The 19,054-nt window shown below is 36.8% G+C and overlaps 1 protein-coding gene across 1 annotated transcript; it reads left to right on the forward strand.

Moving 5' to 3' along the window:
• Positions 1–3,843: 3,843 nt before the first annotated feature.
• LOC141915017 (protein trachealess-like) lies at positions 3,844–18,550 on the forward strand. The gene is made up of 11 exons (XM_074806382.1): positions 3,844–3,905; positions 8,162–8,400; positions 9,096–9,175; positions 13,653–13,742; positions 15,901–16,087; positions 16,174–16,286; positions 16,376–16,569; positions 16,665–16,771; positions 16,844–16,991; positions 17,068–17,164; positions 17,288–18,550. Exons 1-11 carry the CDS (start codon positions 3,844–3,846, stop codon positions 18,548–18,550), a joined length of 2,580 nt encoding a protein of 859 aa, XP_074662483.1.
• The last annotated feature ends 504 nt before the right edge of the window (positions 18,551–19,054 follow it).

Raw genomic sequence — 19,054 nt, forward strand, 5'->3', positions numbered from 1 at the left:
AGTGGTCAAACAATGCGAGCGCTTTTTGGAAATTGTGGAAAAAACAGTTTATGGTTAGACAGTTAACTAATCACCCCATTTCAACGTCTGATGGAAATTAGTGCAGTGAGATTATGATAGATGGCAGGCTAGAATATGTAGACTCCGTCTCGAAAGTATAACGCGCTCTCTATCTCAATGTTCATCGAAGGAACCCAGATAGTATTGGGACATCATACGATTACGGTATAACGATAATACAAAGGATTACGTTAGGTTTAGATCATAGAAATCTTTTTAAGGATCTTTTAAATAACATATCGTAAAGGAAGTTATTGATATTTCTGGATAGAAACGACTGACGTCTGTATTCAGTGCTGCAACCTGTCAATAGAGTCCGAAACTAACCAATGTATTTGTCGACTCGGTCAAAATATTTAATCATCGCATATACGATACACAGTCTTCAACAACGTACATTTTACTGAGAACTTTCATGTAACTTTCCTAGAAATGTTTATTTTTGAATATTGTCGAATATGGCTCAGGCTGCTTAATCACCTAGAAATATCTATATACATATATTATCTAGTAAGATAAACTTTTACATCGTCAGATCCCGAAGGAAAGAGTTCTTTTTTTCATCAAAGTATGTACAGCAGAAATTAATCAAATGTAAGAATTTTTATTTGATGCAATAAATTCCTTGGGGATTGATAGATTCCGGGTGTAAATATTAGTCAACTAATGTGGTGACAGAATGCTTGTTATTTTCTTAAACATTTGCATTTTTGCGCATCCATTTGTTTCTAATATAGAGATTTGCTCTTTTGGTTATTCGTGTTTTGATTACAAATATGGGCATGTTTTGTCTCGGTTGTTCTATTTATCCTACATTTGTTCAATGTTAGCACCAGAGGCATCAAACAGTCTCACGAGCCCGTCATTTTACTGACTTCGTCTGTCCCGTAAGGCTATCTAATATGCTAATCAGTAAGCCTGCTTGGAATGGTTAAGCATAAGATTAATCAGGCTTTGCTCTTGTATTAGACTATATTACTACCTTACCGGTTCAAAGATATTTTGTTGCCTTATCAAGATTTTGTAGATATTAATAACTCATAAGGGTTATTTCTCTAACCTACGTAGGTATACATTACTTGCTTTTCTTCGGCATTGATATGAAATAAGATGTAAAAATCTTAATTTCCCCGTTGGAATCTATATTTTTGAATGGGATGCCATTGCGCAAATTAGTGGATTAGTTGATATCTTTTTGTTTGGGCATGGACTTGAAAACGATTCGTTTTACAGTCCATGGTTTGACAGTAGAAGATGTAATCAAATCTATCGGACAGAATATTCTAAACTGTTTTTAAACTCGTAGAATAGCCTTGTCTTGGTCCTTGGAAATGATTGCTCAATCAAAGAAAGAATTGAGTCGTGGAGAGGTCCAGGTGATAATTAGATTGACCTGGCCGTGATTATGTATCCCCCAGTGAACGTTCTCTAATTCTCTGCGTTTCTTTTCCCTTGGTCTCATTTCCTTTCATCCTGGCAATTTCACTTTCATTAGACGCTCCTTTTTCCCCTATAATTCATTTATTTCGATGCGGGTTGAATGTCTATAGCCAATTACGTCCGTATAGCTGACATCTTGGACACTGAAATGCCGTCATCAACTGACAGTTAACGAAGGATTAGAAACGCCAATCAATGTCTCTGACTTGTGTCGTATATACATCTGGAAATCCGGATTTCTTCTGACCTTTTGTTCATTCACTAGTAAGCGGAACGATATGACGGAACTGATCAACACGACTTATCCTCTTAGATCGAGAAGCTCTCTAATCATTCCTTGATTTGTCAAAAGAGATGCAAACAATGTGGAACCTAAGGTGAAGTTTGAATGGATTACTGACTTCCTGCTGTGACCGTCATTGGTTTTTACCTATGTCATGTTATTGTTTTGAGAGCTCTGACGTGAAACCTGATCTGACAGCCTGCAGCTTTCAAGAGTTATCTGTATTTTCCATAAGCTGATTATTAACGTGTAACTGTAAAAGAAAACCATGTCAAAGCCATAATGAATGGTTTAATTTATACTTGAAGGACTATTCCTTAAACCTTCGTATTTTCCCCGTTCGCGTCCTTTTTATTCGAAATATCCAATTCAAATTCATATGTTTTCAGTTCGGTATGGATAGAAACATGTTTATCATAAGTTGTTTGACAAGGAGAATTGTTGGGTTAATAGATTTGAGCTATGTGTTGTCCCACTATTGTAAGGTGTGTAGGGAGTAAGTAAGCCGATTTGTGAAGCGTTTCTGTCCCGTAGATGGAATTAATAATCTTGCTGCGATGAAAGATGTGAATACTAATCATAGCGTTTTATTATCCTCGGATGCTGGGGTTAATACAATCCCGCTGCATCTCTATCAAACCCAGTATTTCAATGCCATTGCCGTTCATTAACACAGTCCAATTCCATTCAAATTGTAAAAACTCTCGAAAAAAAATTTCATCACTTCGACAAAATTAGTTCATATTAAACGATGTTCCTCATAATTCACTCCAAACTGTTTAATACGAACACACTGGGAATATCCAGCTTTGCAGAAATATCATTCATAATCACTTACAGGCAATACTAATTAATTTAGGTTCTTTCATCGATAAAACATCGCATATATATATTTTAATTCCGTAAAATATAAACATGAGTCAACATCTATTTTATAAAAAGAATTCAAAAATCGCTATCATGAATTTTCTGCATCCACCGATTGTAATGATTTGCTGAGTCATTTAAGAAAAATCCACGTTCAAGACTGAAGTTACTGCCGATGCACCATGTCAACACGCTCTATGGTTCACAAAATCTGTAGAAACACATAGTTAAATATCGATATTTCACCGAAATTTATCTTCCTTTTATTTTGGAAAATGCGTAGATAACAGAAACACTTTATCTGAGAAGGCCGAAGAAAGTGTGCTATGGTATTCATGTATTGTTCTCGGGCTTCCGGTTTGTTAGTGACAGTGTCTTTCCTGCCAGGGTTACTTACGCACTGCGTCACTCGTCCCACCATCTGTCACCGTCATCGCTACTGTGTCGTCAACTGTCAGTACCGAGCTTTAAGCCACACCTCCTCAAACAGCTCTCACGTACATCTTACTCTCCGCGTGCTCTCGCAGCTACTCAAGGACAACCAATCAGCCGCTAAAAACCCTTGACTTCACGTAAACATACGTTTCTCAAGTCCACATTTCATACAATAATCAAATTCAACGGCTTCACTCATTATGAAAATGACTATATAATGATCTCTCTTAAGGTGTAAACATAATACTGACGACGTGCTGCCATTGGTTGGCTGGACTTCTACTTACGAATTCCGTCTGAAACTTTTTCTGAAAGTTTTCCTGCAAGCATTGTCTTTACGATATTGCTAATAAGTCGCGTATCATTAATCGAATTAGTGCCCTAATGAAAAGGACTTAAAGCTTGATTACACTGCAGTCACAAAGCAGATAGATCCGAGCTACTTAAGTGGAACGAGTGTCATAGTTTTAACGACAACTTAATGGAGCAAACAGACAAGAAACTAGTTAAGCAAGTACTGATAAAATAATATTTCGTCATCATTTCCGCGCGATATCTTATCGTATTATAGTGCTCACGGATTGAAAAAAGGGAACCGTGGCCAGGCGTGCCATAAGCCCCAGATCTGGGAACTGTCAGTACCATCACGAATCGGATTATCAGCCCCTAAACAATCACGCATACGTCATATATAAGCAAGATCACGCCATCACGAAGTGTGCATTTTGGCACAGCACGTACACTGTGCTGGACCTATCATGTTCCCTATGCTCGCGTATGGCCGGCAATCGCCGATTGAGCCCCGTTTTCAGCATTCATGGTAAGTTACGTTTTTTTCCGTTTTTTTTTTAATCATCTTTATGATGATTATTCGAGGATTCCATTCGAAATTATGAGAAGTTGCCCAGTCATTGAATGCTGCTCGGGTAACGTTGGACTGCTGCCTGGAATACCGAACGCAACTTTATTACAGATATGAATGGATGCCAGCTTTATGTTATTTTTATAGTTGGGAGGTCCCAGGAAATGTTTCAGTCTTTTAGATGCAGGGCACTTAACGGCGATAATGAAACTTGCAACTGAGCTGAATTTTTAAGTTCCATATGCTAATTGGCTTTGCTAGTTTATATGGCTAGAATTTAACTGGCATTGACAGTTTATTTTAGTATTGGAATAAGGAGTCAGAGATGAAACTTCAAGAGGTAATTTCATGCATTATTTCATGTTTTTCCACAGCAGGAAAACTTATCAGAACAATATTGCCATCATTTTGATATATATATATATTTGTTAATGGGTTCTTTAATTTAGGTTTAAAGTCGAACATTCATAAGTCGATGCAACAATCACAAAAAATTACTCACCAATTAAATATATATTGCTTTCCAAATTGAACCGTCGTTTTAGAGTCCGTGATTAATCAAACTAGGAGTCAGTTAGTATCCATTTCATTTACACAACTGCTAAAATACCATGGACAAGTGTCATTAGATAGCGAGTTCCAAAAATTGCCTTTCTATATAGGCATGTGTGTCGAAAAAATTAAATCGAGGTGAAATTCTGGGTGATGTTTTTCTTTGGCGACGTAACGTGAAAGGATTTTTTTTCTGACGAATAACAAACGTCTCCACTTTTACGAATATAATTTTTCAATAACTGACTGAATGGCGATACTTAACAGTGTTGAGTGTACATATAAGTAGCTTTTTTCAAGAGCGATCAATGCGCCGTAACCCTTAAAAGCACACCTAAAGAATATTAATAATATATATTTTTCTAAAAACACTTGATGCTTTTTCAGTGATGGTTATTTGTGATTGTTATTAATTCAGTGTATGTGCGAAACCTTTCGCAGATGGAATTATGTCTGTTGTGCAACAGGAGAATTTTTTTGCAAAAAGATGAACTTTAAATCTCTTTTCCGTTGACATTCTTAAGCATTCCACTAATTTACATTCTGGGCACTGGTCATATATAGAACCAGTTCCGTGATAGTTTGGGACCATTCAATGAATTACTGAAGTTAAATCTGACGATTGAAAATACATTTCCACCTCAAACTATTCAATGCGAGGGCTTCAGCGCCTCTTCCCTACCAAATTGAGGTTTATTTCGCATTTGTATGTAATATCAAAAAGAACGAGAAATACATGCTACATTGCTATGGCTTTAGACACGTTGTATTATAGATTGAATTTGTTTTCTCTGTGGTAAATTATGAGAATTCAACTGATTAGTATTCTGCAAGTTAAATGAAGCCAAGTTCGGATATCGATTTCGTATTTATCAAAATTCATAGCACGAATCTTGTTTCTTGACATATTTTCGAAAAGGAAAAGACGAGACTCTAGCAAGATATAGCCTTCAATTGAATTGTGTTATCATCTGAAATTCAGTTTTGCTGAGAAATTCGGTTTTTTTCATTCGTTTACTTGACAACACTCTTAATTCATTTGTACAATTCTAAAGCTAATCTCCGACTCACGCACTCCAAACCAATATGGAACCCTTACCTATTCTAAATTATTCATCAGACTTTCAAGAATTTATTTCAATACTTGTCGGATGTTAAATGTCTGAGATTCTTTTTTTGGTGGAGCCAGAATTCTCTCTCTGAAGTCGCACTCAAATTCTAGTTAATCTCATTCTCTTTGTTTTTCAAGAGCCATAAAACATTTATCAAAATAAGCTTTAATGTTGTGTATCTAACAGGCATGTTCGAATGAGGCAAATGGAGTGAAAAGATTTGCCTAGTGCTTAATTATTGATAGATCTCTTCCGTGGTGTCAAGATACAAGTGGACCCTAATCAACTAATTTGTCTCGCCTGGTTTCTCAAGATGCGCATAGTTCTTTGTTCTTCGGTAATCACTCCCACTTCTAACCATATTTCATCGAGTACCTCCGAAGATCGCTGCAGTCCTTGAAGTTGTAAAACTTGCTGTTAACAGATGAGAGGCTGAAGATCTTGTTTCACTATCAACTACTGCTTAACATGCTTAAAAATTGGTTAATTACACTTAATTACGGGACCAAATTGGAATCATTGTGAAGAGTGTAAATTGAATTTTTTCTCCAGAAACATCCAGATGTCTTTGCTTTCTAAGATAACTCAGCAGTTGTTTGGGCATCAAGTGAAATTTGCTTCATTCATCTTTCTTAGCGAAACATTCGTTCTTGGAAATTTTTCTTGCGTCTGTTCCTTCTATTGAATTATGTCCTACACAAGTAGCAGTTTAATGTCATCAAGGTATATTGAGCACGTAATTCCTCATCATGTCTTAAATCTCCATCCTGTTTCTATTGGCATTTATCCCTAAACATCGACCATTATGTTATTTTCTGCTGAGCAAAAAAGGAGGTAATTTTCTACTCTTTCGCTGCGTGCTCGGAAGCTGCTTTCACAAACAATGAAATTAGGCGGGTATTTTGACATGGATGGCTTCCCGCTGCGCTGGCGTTTTGCTGTATTTTGCTGGAAATAATCAACACAAATGAACCCGATTTGATTATGTTTGTCCTATTAAATGATGTAGTACTGATCTTGTTTTGCTCTGGGCTTCAATCAATGGAATTATTCATTTTTCGTCTATTCACTTCATGGGGGGTGAAATCCCTGATTACGCCGCGGGAAAGGAAATTAATTCCCAATTAATTCCTCTCAATATCAGCAATGACTAGATTTAACAGCGCATCAACATAGCGGTATTTATGTGTCCTGCAACTTTCCTGCGGTGAAATAGGAGCCCATCTTACTTGACTCGTATTTCATTATCATGAAAATACTTATTTTTATCATAAATTTTCTCACAAATTCAAAAAGGAGCGCAACATAAATGCATCTTATTGATAAGGGTTAGGATATGATATGATATAAGATTGACGTCACGCTTATCCATTGGATGAAAAATAGAGCTTATTATCGAAATCTAACAAAAATTAAAATCATAGAGTGAGGTGACGATGTTTTGCGATGGAAGAAGTGAAAAGACGCAGCACATGAGTCAATTCAGTGCGTCTGAGAGTTATCTTAACTAATTTGTCACTAGTATTGTCGCCATGAGAGAATGTGGCATCTTTGCCCATCAGGCCTATTAGCCTAATCTGTCAGATTGGATGGGATTTGTACGCATTACGATGATTACCCCAACGTAAGGTTAATCCAATTACACTAGTAAGGTGGAACTAGCCGACTGTTTGCTACTGGGTAATTACCCCTCCTACAATGATGGATGCATCATCCAATGCGGCCAAAAGGTACGAGTTTGATTAAATGGGTGCCAACCTTGATTAAAACTTGTTGAGAGTATTTTTTCACTGCACTGGTCACAATTGTTACCGAGATAAACTCTCTATTCTCTGTAAATGAGTAGAAATCATTGTCAGATCTTCACTGGATTAGGGTCACACGCACAATTTTTTCATTCACATCCTCTGTTTTTATAAAGGAAGACCAGGTCCTTAATCTTTTCAGTTGTGGATTCTTCATTAAGAATATACACCATGGTTGCATCATTTCGAGGACCCCACAACTAATTTCCTTTGAAATGTCACATCAGTGTCTGTGGAATTGTTTTCAGTTTTTGAATCTTGAACGTTACGTTTAGACACCAGTTTCCAAACTTGAATTCATATTCAGTGAAACTCGTTCCTGTCTATAATCAAATGTCCTGAATCACAGAATTAAACAAGAAAATACAAAATTTAGCCGTCAAACAAATCATTACTTAAAACGGCAGATGAAATGTTAAGACTTTTTAAATCGTCATTTTCATTTCTTTTTTGTTCAGATCTCAACAGCAGATTAATAACTATGTTTAACTGTGTTTCAATCAGTTTGTCGTTATACGGCGAGTCTATTTCGGAATCTAATCCGCAGATAGAAAAAGATTGAATTGTGACATCAAAGTCGATGGGTAACTTTGAGAAAAAACTCTGATGATGATTTAGGATGATTTAGGAAGATACAGCCTTGATTTTCATTTACAATCTGTGTTGTTCATTTGATGCCTACATTTTGATTCTAGATGTTTTCAGATTCTTAACTAATTTAATACAGTATTTACGCTCCTTACAGCATCCTGGAGCTGCGGAAAGAAAAATCACGAGATGCAGCGCGGTCACGGCGTGGCAAAGAAAATTACGAATTCTATGAACTCGCTAAGATGTTACCATTACCTGGTGCTATCACTAGTCAACTGGACAAAGCGTCTATAATCAGACTGACAATAAGTTACTTGAAATTGAGAGATTTTTCCAGTCATGGTGATCCTCCATGGAGTCGAGATGGTCCTCCGCCTAACAAATCAGTTAAAGGTATGTATATTTCAATTGTACTATCACCGTGAATTTCTCATTTACGGAATATTTACTTTTTCATAATGGACATCTAAAGCTGTGATGACAATTTCTGACATTCACTGTTTTGGACTGTCTTCAGTTTGTCACACAAAGCTGGTTATCATCTCCCCGACAGAGCGAGAAAACTTGACTTGTTTCCTTGAAACGGGAGATTTTCTGTCTTCTTTCTGGCTTCGTTGATCTTCTTGGCTTACACTAGGCGATTATTCCTGATAATTGAAAAATGGACCACATGTCTAAAGCAGGACTGGTCAGTAAGGAATTAGACTCTGTTAACTAGTGGATTGTAGCGGTGTTAGCATTCTTACCATGTCCCAATCCGCTATCATGTCTGCCTGACATACGGAAAAATCCATTATAACAAAGTTGACTAATCTCATGTATTATTCCGAACCATTCCTTCTCTTCGGTCAGCTTCATCGACTGTTGGCGTCTTTAATTCATGTTGGTACCAATACTCACTTTATTTCATCGCTTTAAACAACAAACAAAAGAAAACTATACATTTTCCTGTGCAGCGAGAAGTTCACTTAAAAAAAGGGAATTCAAACTATCATTTATGCAACGTCATCAACTGTCTAACTATATCGAACTTACAGACTATCTGTGCATGTTTTTTCTAAATCTGTGCGCTGTTTTGTATATTCTAGGAGGGCCACCTCGGCGCCGGTCTATGACCGCAGTAGCGATGGAAATCTTTGAAGCCAGTCAAGGGACGCATATACTTCAGGTAAATGAATAAAATATCAAAACGTTCACAGACGCTGACTGAATGTCTGAATTTTGAATGAGGTACTTAGGATGACACATCAGACTGATAGGAATTTCATTGTTAGAGTGAGACTTTTTTGAAATCGGTACGGTTTGATTAGTTTTTGAATGATATATGATCCAATGATCATTACTTACTTCACGGATGAACTGAGTTTTTTCTATAAAAGGAAAATCCAAATAATATCTCGTGGTAGAACAGGAAATTTTATGGTTTTTCTTGGCAAGTGAAACATCAAGAACATGGGCAATTGCGTAAAATAAATGGTGCAATCTATAACCATTAACCATTAAAACCTCTAAGTCGAAATCCTTGACTAATCTTTCCTAATTCGGTTATCTCTTATTTTGATTGAACTTTCATTACATTTCTATGGTACTTGTCAATTATTTCACTGTAGTCGACAAATATTGTCATCAATCTTTCGGAAATGTCTTTGATATTATTAATCTTTTGAACAATGCAATATATACCGGTAGATAACTTAACGTGAAATATTCAAGTGCTTCTGATCATTTTCACTATTTCAATGGACAAGAACAGATCAATAAGAAATGATGATGAATCTGTTGATGATTATATTCTGGCAATATGTTGGATGGTAAAAGATTTGACATTATTTGGCAATTTATATCTTTGATATCTTGCTTAAACCGTTTTAGTATCATATGGCTATTTATGTAGAACGTTAGTTAGATGTATAATTGCATGTGTCATGTGAACTGTTAAATTTCCCAAGTTGACGGGAATTCATGTCACACATCTCAGATTGGTTGCTTCAAGCATTTGCCTCAACTGTCTCAAGAGAGGGACCTTTTAATGAAACCCCTAATGAAATTTGTCTTGTCACTTTGCAAGTCTATTAATGGGTTGAATCTGTTCAAGTTTACTTGAGGCATTTCTTTCTTTAGAGATAATCTTTCTTGTTGAGTTTATTTATTGAGATATCATTTAGATCGGAGCTACCTTTGACCAATGATATTTAATCATTTGTTTAGTCTTACGAATCTTTGCGTTGAAATGAAAATGTTTTATCAGTTTACAACAGCGTAGAGAGATGATGCTCGAATTTGTAGATTCGGTTTTTAACGATTTTCAGTTTGATTCATTATGTTATCTATCGTGTTCCTGTGAAGTGTGTAATTAGCATCAACCCACAACCCACTCTTGATTAAACCTATAACGTCTGTGAACGTGAATGATGATGGCAGAGTAATAATTGCCTTTTTTCCGTCAGTCCCGCCTCAGCCCACTCATGGTAAAAACACCTTTACTGACTATAATCTGTCACACGATGATTTATCGTGTCCAGCCTCTTCCACCCACATATATTCAATGTGATAATATTACCTCAATTTCATCCATAGCAAAGTATAAATCAATTCAACTTTTTCTGAACAAAGTATACTTTTACCGAATTTGGTTACTGATCTGATATACGTTTCATTATCATCTATGGGGTTGCATATCTATTTTCAGCCTTAATATGTCCGACATATTTTTTTTTTGTCAGGAGAGGGTCTATGAATTACTCTACCATCATCGATTTGTGAAGCTATTTCCCTCAGCTCACAATTAATTCATTAGTTACCATGACCTGTGCAAATGGCTGCTTGTCTATTGTTAGTTTTGCACCATCAGTCAAGTGCTGCGAATGGTAACCGGATATGTCGAGCTCCTCGTGTGACGTTCTACCTTTTATCACCTTCAGATACAGTCAATTAATGTCATTTCTTACCTTCCTTCTCTCTTGAACATAATATAGTGATAACAATCAACCATTAGATTTTGAGAAAAGCTCTTGGTAACCATTTCGGGATTCAAATATTGAATATTGAAAAAAAAATTAACTGGGCCTTCGTCCAGAATTCGATGTAACCCGTAACTACGGATATGGGTCCAGAATTTCCAAAGTCCAAAATTAACCCATTAATTCAATCGATTCCATATTTTGTCCTTTGCTTCCAACAAAATCCAGTCGGTATTTTACCGGTGTTCTGAGCTGGTGTCATTTATGACATCTATCTATCAAATCATTGAAAACCGAGCGACATTTCTCGAGTGATGAGTCGCGACTTTCACTGTTATTGTACCATTATAGAAGTTGGCATATCATCTTCATGATGCTCCGTTGCTTCCAGTCTCCATCACTGCCGTATCATTGAAGCATCACTGTAACCGATGTGGAAAACTCTGTCATCACCTGATGTGTTAAACATTGTCAGATGATTCCGGTCCAATGACCTCCCTTCAGCTTTTTCTCAGCTAATATCTTCACAATCTTCTTTATAAATAAATTATTCATTAGGTGTCCTATAAGAATCTTTCTTTTTTTTTTACTGGTGAGTGATTAGTATCTGTCCATTCCTGATTTCGATTGCTCGATTCACTTAGGTACTCCGTTAAAACTTTCGTATCTTTATTTCTTTGAATAAACTCGGCATTTTTACGTCAAATTTCTGTGTAGTTAGCGTGAATTCCGCGTTTCCTCAGAGAAATGATCACATCTTACAACTCAATTGATGTCGATAGAGGAATCATTTAGAGCCTGGAAAATAGAAATAATATTTGCTGCCTTTTTGGTGAACAGCTTGTCACAAATTTGTCATTGATCAATCGAAGCCGGATTCTAGTCCCTCTGAAATTTGGCGAACAAATGTAATCAAACAAGCTCTTCTATTGCGGTGATAATGAAAGCAAGAAAATGAAAGCGCCAAGTACGTGACAGGTGTGCTAATATATGATTTCTGATTGGTCGATTCTACTGAACATGTTCGATTCATTCACGTCTAGCAGAAACTCGACTTTTAGCCAAGTACGATATTCCTTGCAATTGATTTATTCAATCTACTGAAGGCATATGGTATATGTATTGTGTACATCATTAAAAAACTTCTCATTTAGAGATTTATTTACTGAAAACCTCCTCAGTGAGTGTATAACTATTCCAAGAGAACTTGAGCGCCAGAAGCTAGTAGCTTTAGAATAAAATCTTTCAAATGATAGTTACTGATATCGAATCTATTGGTTAACAGTTACATTTCTCTCAAGACCTTTAAGCACTGAGTAATATATGAGATTGTGGGCTCATCGATGCAGAGACTATTTCTGTCTGGATAGATTCCATCAGTGATCATTGAAGCGTGAGCGCTCTGAATCTCTGCGCGAGATTTACTGGATTTCATTTAAACCCTCCTTCAAGAAGGGAATGTATTCAAGAAGTATCATAAACGTTCATGAGCTGTCTTAATTTAAGATGATGCCGTTTTTCGACAAGGGAAGTCATTGCCATTTAGTTAATGTTGCATAAAGAATGGGATTCCCTGACGGGTCGTTGGATGAGGCAGTGATTTCACATCAACCATTCCAGCTGGTCAATCGCTCCACATTTCCATGCACCCGCACTGCATACATAATTACTAACATAATCTACTCTGCTTTTCACGGCCCATGGATGACAAGATCCTTGATGGATTATTGATGTTTGTCGTCTTTTCGCACATTCTTGCTTGACTTTTTCAGGATCATTTTTTTTCGATTTTGAAGTGTCTTTAGTCTCTTTTGAAAATTGATAAACACGGTATTCATTTGTGAAAGTTTTATTCACTTGCCCATCAGCAGACTGACTGCGAGTTCACATTTACACCTTTATTCCCGTTGTATTGATCACTCTTGCGCTAATGAGTAATGAATTTCTGTCTTTTGTTTTTCCTGGTCATTTATCACGAACTACGTCAAGAGTCATTGAGTCTTGTTTGTAGCACCTCGGTTAGCTACATCTCACTCTGCATTATTTGCTACTCTTGGCTGATTAATCGACTCTTTATGTGGAGTTTATTACCCACAAATCCGTCCATAGTTTGGCACGGTCATAAACTGGTGACAGAATGGTTCTAATCTCTTACTTTACCAGGGTCGATTTAAGCCCCCATCTTAACTTGTTCTCTACTGATAATCAGACTCTTCCTGTGAGACTGTAAAACATTATTTTATCTGTCCTCGAAGAGAAATAGTCGTCATATCATAAGATATACGTTGACCGTTTGAAGTATAACATTATATCGAAAAGCGTGAAATCCCCTTAGCTACGTTTCGGGGATTTGTCCTCGAATTGCTAGACAGATAGCCTTGGTGAAGCAATGTTTGTCTTGTGTAATTGTATGGATTCTTGGATTGGACTGATATCACTGTTAATTAAGAAAGAAGTGACTAGTCCTAATCTCTAGGTTTATTGCTGGATTAAGAGTCTGATCAGCTTTTCTACCAGGTACAACACACACACCTCAAACCTTTTAATGGCAAAGTGATAGGTGCACAGTGATCAATCTCCCTTAGTACATGTTTATCTATGTTTCAGACGTACAATAGTAATGTTACATATCTTCAGAAATGTATAAAACTGTATCTGATGATTAAAATGTTTTCATTATTTCAGTCTTTGGATGGATTTGCGTTTGCTTTATCAAACGACGGTCGATTTCTCTACATATCGGAAACGGTTTCCATCTACCTTGGACTTTCTCAGGTAAAGTGTTTCTACTTCCAGATTTTGTAGACAAATCTGTTTAATTTCCACAAAAAAAAACAATATTAAAACTCGATGAAAGACTCTGTCCGCGTTGAAACGATGATACAGAATCAAATCTCACAGTCCGAAAAGCTTCAATGAACTGATAATTCTTTTGACGTTTCGAATATACGTATAAATTGAAACGTTATCAGGCTATAGTCGAAACGTCGAATAAGATATTAATTCAAACGTCATCGAAGATAACCAGGTGGGATCTAGGGTCTGATTCAGGGAGGGTTGTACGCCCAAAATAGGACGTATCATATAATTAAAAGGGCACCCTGAAAAAAATTTCATTTTTGGAAATACACAGAACAAACTTATGAATTCAAACATTTTAGTCAGGCAACTTCACATTTTTAGGGGGTGTGCACTCCCTACACCCTGCCTGTGGATCCATCCCCGATGACTATGAGGATAAACTGGAAACGTCACATAAATTACTAGCTGAATGAAACTTTTCGGACTCGTTTTTCTTTTGTATTGTTGGATCTAATAAAACAATGTTTTTATAAAGAGTTCAAATTCCACTACATGGTACATTGAATTAAGTTTGCGGTTATGATATTTGCTCTCGCGAATTAGACAGATGCGAATCCTTAACACGCACCAATAAAGATGATATTTCATCTCGGTGACAAAAGGCCATCATTCTCTGCTCCATTATTTCTCGTTATATCGTAGTTATGTCTGAACGGCTGAAGTGTAGAATTATGGAAATCTGATGGCTTTATCAATTATATCTGACACTGTAGCAATCATAAAACCGTGTAGTGTTAACATTGCCACTAAATTGCTGATATGTCAGATCCGAGATGAAATCATTCTTGGCCTTCAATTTAACGACAAGATCAGTAGTAATTCAAGATAATCCAGTGCAAACTAAAAGTTTCCATGTATACTACGAAGGTTCATAGTGCAATGAGGCGAATTGAATTGATATTTGGCACAAGATGTTTTATTTGATGAATTGATTTTATTCCATAATCAATCAAACAATCATGCACGATATACTTCGGTGTAACACAGACTTTGTCTCTGAACGCTAAAATGGGCTCAATACATCCAGATATGAGCAGGCATTCTCTGAGGAGAATGATTCGCAACTGTAATCAAACAAATCCCATCAGTATGAAACGAATCAATTAGATTGTTATTGCTGTAGCGTTAAATGGCTATGATTGAACTATCTAGATAAGTGACAGACTAATTTTTACAGCCAAATTGCTTTAATTCAGACCATAAATATGTTGAAAGGCTTTTAGTCGATGACTTTGGACACATTTAGAAGTAAACATTTTCTGTTTCTGTAACTGATTTCAGAACGAGTGATACTCTAGAAATATCATCCAAAGTCTGGTAAATCGGCTTCGGCATATTGAAGTATTTTATACTACCTTTTTTCATATTAGAAAAAGTCATTTTCTGCTATGTGATAATTCAATTGTTTTGTTCAAAAGTCAATTACTATAACTCGTAATTCGATTATTTAAATGAATTGTAGTTTATTGATTATGCTGATATTCTCGAAAAGTGCGAAGTCTTGCTTTCAGGCATTATTAATCCTAAACAAGCTTAAAGACCTCGTGAATATCAATCAGAAATGAAATTATAGCTTTCTAAGGTAGAAACACAGTTCCCTATAATTATAATTTAGCGGATGAGGTGCTGCTATTGTTTCCGCTGTCGATCAGCGGGTTACTCATCCAGAGGAAAGTCGACTGCCTTGAACAAATTGACCCATTCTATTTATTGTGAGAGTTTTTCCACGGGCAATCATTAGAAATCCGCGTGAATAACAGCTTTACAGTCCACAAGACGTTCTCGTTGCGACTTCGCCAGCGTGGATGGGGAGGTCATCCAGTGATACTGAGTAATTGCATTTGCACATTTAATTGAAATTAAGCAACAGAGTGACAGTTCGTTGCATGGATTATCAGTAAATCAGTTAGATATACTTGTCAGATCAAATAGAATGTAGCCTTTGTTAAAGCAAACTGTATTTCAAAGAGCAAGTTGTATTTCAAAGAGCATCATCTTATCTAGAAGGGTTTGGGAAGAGAAGACGAGAATGGTTGATGGAAATCATTTGAAGTATTTTCTTATCTTACAGGTGGAGATGGCTGGTAGTTGTGTTTTTGATTACGTACATCAGCAAGATCATCCCGAATTAGCTGAACAGTTAGGTTTGTGTCTTCCGCACAGTACATCGATGCCATCACCAAGTTCTGGATCAGAAGCAGGCGCTGCGACTACGTCATCTGCTACGAAGACAGATAGCCCTTCAGTATCTGAAAGGGGTATATACATAAATGCAATTTCCAATTTCAAACAGATTGAAATTTCTTAACTAAATCTTTAATCTTTTCTCTCGTTTCGTTCGCAGTTTCTGGATTGATGCAGCATAGTAAAACGCGAGGAGTTGAACGGGCTTTCCATATACGAATGAAATCTACATTAACCAAACGAGGAGTTCATGTTAAAACATCGGGATATAGGGTAAAACATTGTCAACATCATGCGTCCTTCAACATCATCTGAATTCATTATTCGGTTTTATCATTCTAGAATTGAATTGTGTTTTTCAGGTAGTACATATAATTGGTCATATGCGTTCACAATTCTCATTTTCTCTGACACGCAAGCATCCGCCGCCTATATTAGGATTTGTAGCTGTAGCCCTCGCCCTACCACCACCAACAATAAATGAACTTAAAATCGACAATGACATGTTTGTAATGAGGGTCAGTCCAGATTTCAAAGTTGTTTTCTGTGAACCAAGGTGAGTTGGTCCTATCACTGTTTTCTAAACATTTCCGTGGAAACCCAATCACAATGATGTTGTTTTGACCGCGGAGAGTCGTATCTATTTGTTAGAATTGCTGATCTGATGGACATGACTCCAGATGACCTCGTAAACAAAAATCTCTACAGTTTTATCCATGCCGAAGATTTAAACAAAATGAGGAAGGCCCATTCTGATTGTAAGTGCAGTTTGAAATATTTCGTCATTTAATCTAAAGAATATCAATCAACGAACTATACTTTCATTTCAGTATTAACAAAAGGCCAGGTCCTGTCCGACTATTTTCGCATAATGAATGTGCATGGTGGACAGGTATGGTTACAAATGTGTGCTACAATCATCTTCAACAATAAGAACTCCGATGAAGAGAGTATTATCTGTATCATTTATGTTCTCAGGTAGGTTTCTGAAAAGTCATAAATGATTCATGCATATTCATGCATTATATTCATTATGATTAATGATCCTTTTCAGTGGGATTGAGTATGCGAACTGCGTAATGAGTAGTAGTCAACTAGCAGCGGTGAAAAACAAAAATTCTGACAACACAGATAATTCAGATAGTGAAGCAGCTGCTGAACAAAGTAATTAGAATAGTATAACATTTCAAATAAATCGAAGGTGAAATATATAGTCATATTCATATCCATGTATTAACTCCCGCATCTCTTATTCAGGTGAATGCCGAGCGAAGCAATTGGATCACTCATGTAATAATCCATCATCAACTACAGGAACTAGTGAAAGAACATCAACTAGTCACCATAACCTCGATCATTCACATCTCAGTAAACATATGAACAATAATGAACCGATTGGAAACTTGGAAACGTTTCGATATCCTCAAAATGGAGATGGCGACATGGACGTGGCGAGAGATTTCTTGTTGGATGATAGCACATCTGGTTGTTACGCCGATGACGATATCAGTGATAAACTGAAGGATATTAAAAACTCTCGAAGGAAAATGGGTCGACCTCGTAAAAGAAAACGTGACCCATCCCCTGATAATCATCCTCAGGTGACGGATATCGATGCTTCATCGCATACATCGTTATCACCTCTCCACAATCCAGTTACCCTCACCCCTTCTCAGTCGAATGTACCTACTAGCCCCACCCCTAATCCCGGAACAGCTCCAGCTCAGACTTTACGATCGCCATTACCAGAGGATTTGTCGGTTAAGACTGTAAGTGCTGCGTTAGGATCACCAGACCATCATAATCAGGATATACCACAAAGACCAGGCAGTGGTACTGTTTCAAATGTACGCGATCTGGAGGAAGCAATGAGTAAACATCTACCCCAAAATGATGAGCCAAACTATTTAGGTAATAATTACACATCAGGTCAATTTGCTAAACAAAGATCTACCATACAATGGATCGGCTCACAGCAACAAACTAACAATGATACATTACCCGCATCAACACTGTTGCGCCATCTTTACGCGAATAGGGAATCTGTGATTCGTACTAACGTTTACAACCAGTCCCGTCCTCAGTATTACGGTGATATTCAGAGTACTGTTTTGGGAACTAACGCGGACAGTTCGCAATTTAGCGTGTCGCAGTTAACTAGCGGTACTTCAAAAAGCCAGTCGCCTAATGTCTATCACAATAGCGCATATACGAGTTCAATAGCTGATGCTTATGGTATGGTTACACCAGTAGCTGATAAATACACAGCATTTTCTGAAAGTAGTTACACAGATAGTAACTCTAATCAACTGAAGTTGTATAATAACGATGGAGTGACTCAAACGATGCCGATACGACCTCAAGTTTACCCATTATCAACCCCTTCGCATGCTCATACAGCATACGATCGCGGTGCGGCCAGTCAATTTGCTAAGAGCTCTTATTATCATAGTTCAAGCAATCCTTATTCCGCCTTTACTCATCCCAGTTCAGGATTGACCGAGGATCATTATCGACAAGCCAAGTCAGCGTGGTGATACGTTATCGGAAGTCTGAACGATATTATGTTCTGAGTTATAATTTGAGTTTCTTCTCAGAATTTGTATTATTGCTGGGATAGTCAAGAATGCAAATTATGTAACAGATTTTATGATTCGTTTTAAACAACTTGGAATTTACGATTCAATCATCCGGCAATTGTATTCCAATTAGCTTGAAGCAGAAATATATATATATCATGATATATTATGTGCTCTGACTAATTATGTGCTATTTTCTGTTAATATGTTTTCCAAAGAAAAATTAATTGGAAGTAAATAAGACTTTACCATTAGATGAAATATTAGAGCCAAATTATGTGATAATTCTGAGTGTCTGGTCAACGACCAATCACACATAAAACTGACAATGGGGTAAAACTGACTGTAGCTCAAAAATATTTACTGGAGGGTTTTTTGAGGAAACGAAGAGACTGTTGCATAAAAAATACCTCATTTTATACGTGCCATAATAACTAGCATATTCATATTGTCAAAAACATA

The sequence above is a fragment of the Tubulanus polymorphus genome, chromosome 1 (assembly GCF_964204645.1).
Source record: "Tubulanus polymorphus chromosome 1, tnTubPoly1.2, whole genome shotgun sequence".
NCBI classification, from domain to species: Eukaryota; Metazoa; Nemertea; class Palaeonemertea; order Tubulaniformes; family Tubulanidae; genus Tubulanus; species Tubulanus polymorphus.

Bases quoted from the DNA above. Each gene is read 5' to 3' on its own strand.
- LOC141915017 (XM_074806382.1), top strand. From the start codon at position 3,844: ATGTTCCCTATGCTCGCGTATGGCCGGCAATCGCCGATTGAGCCCCGT. The intron at 3,906-8,161 runs GTAAGTTACGTT...CGCTCCTTACAG, and splicing joins CCCCGTTTTCAGCATTCATG to CATCCTGGAGCTGCGGAAAG. The intron at 13,743-15,900 runs GTAAAGTGTTTC...CTTATCTTACAG, and splicing joins TCTACCTTGGACTTTCTCAG to GTGGAGATGGCTGGTAGTTG.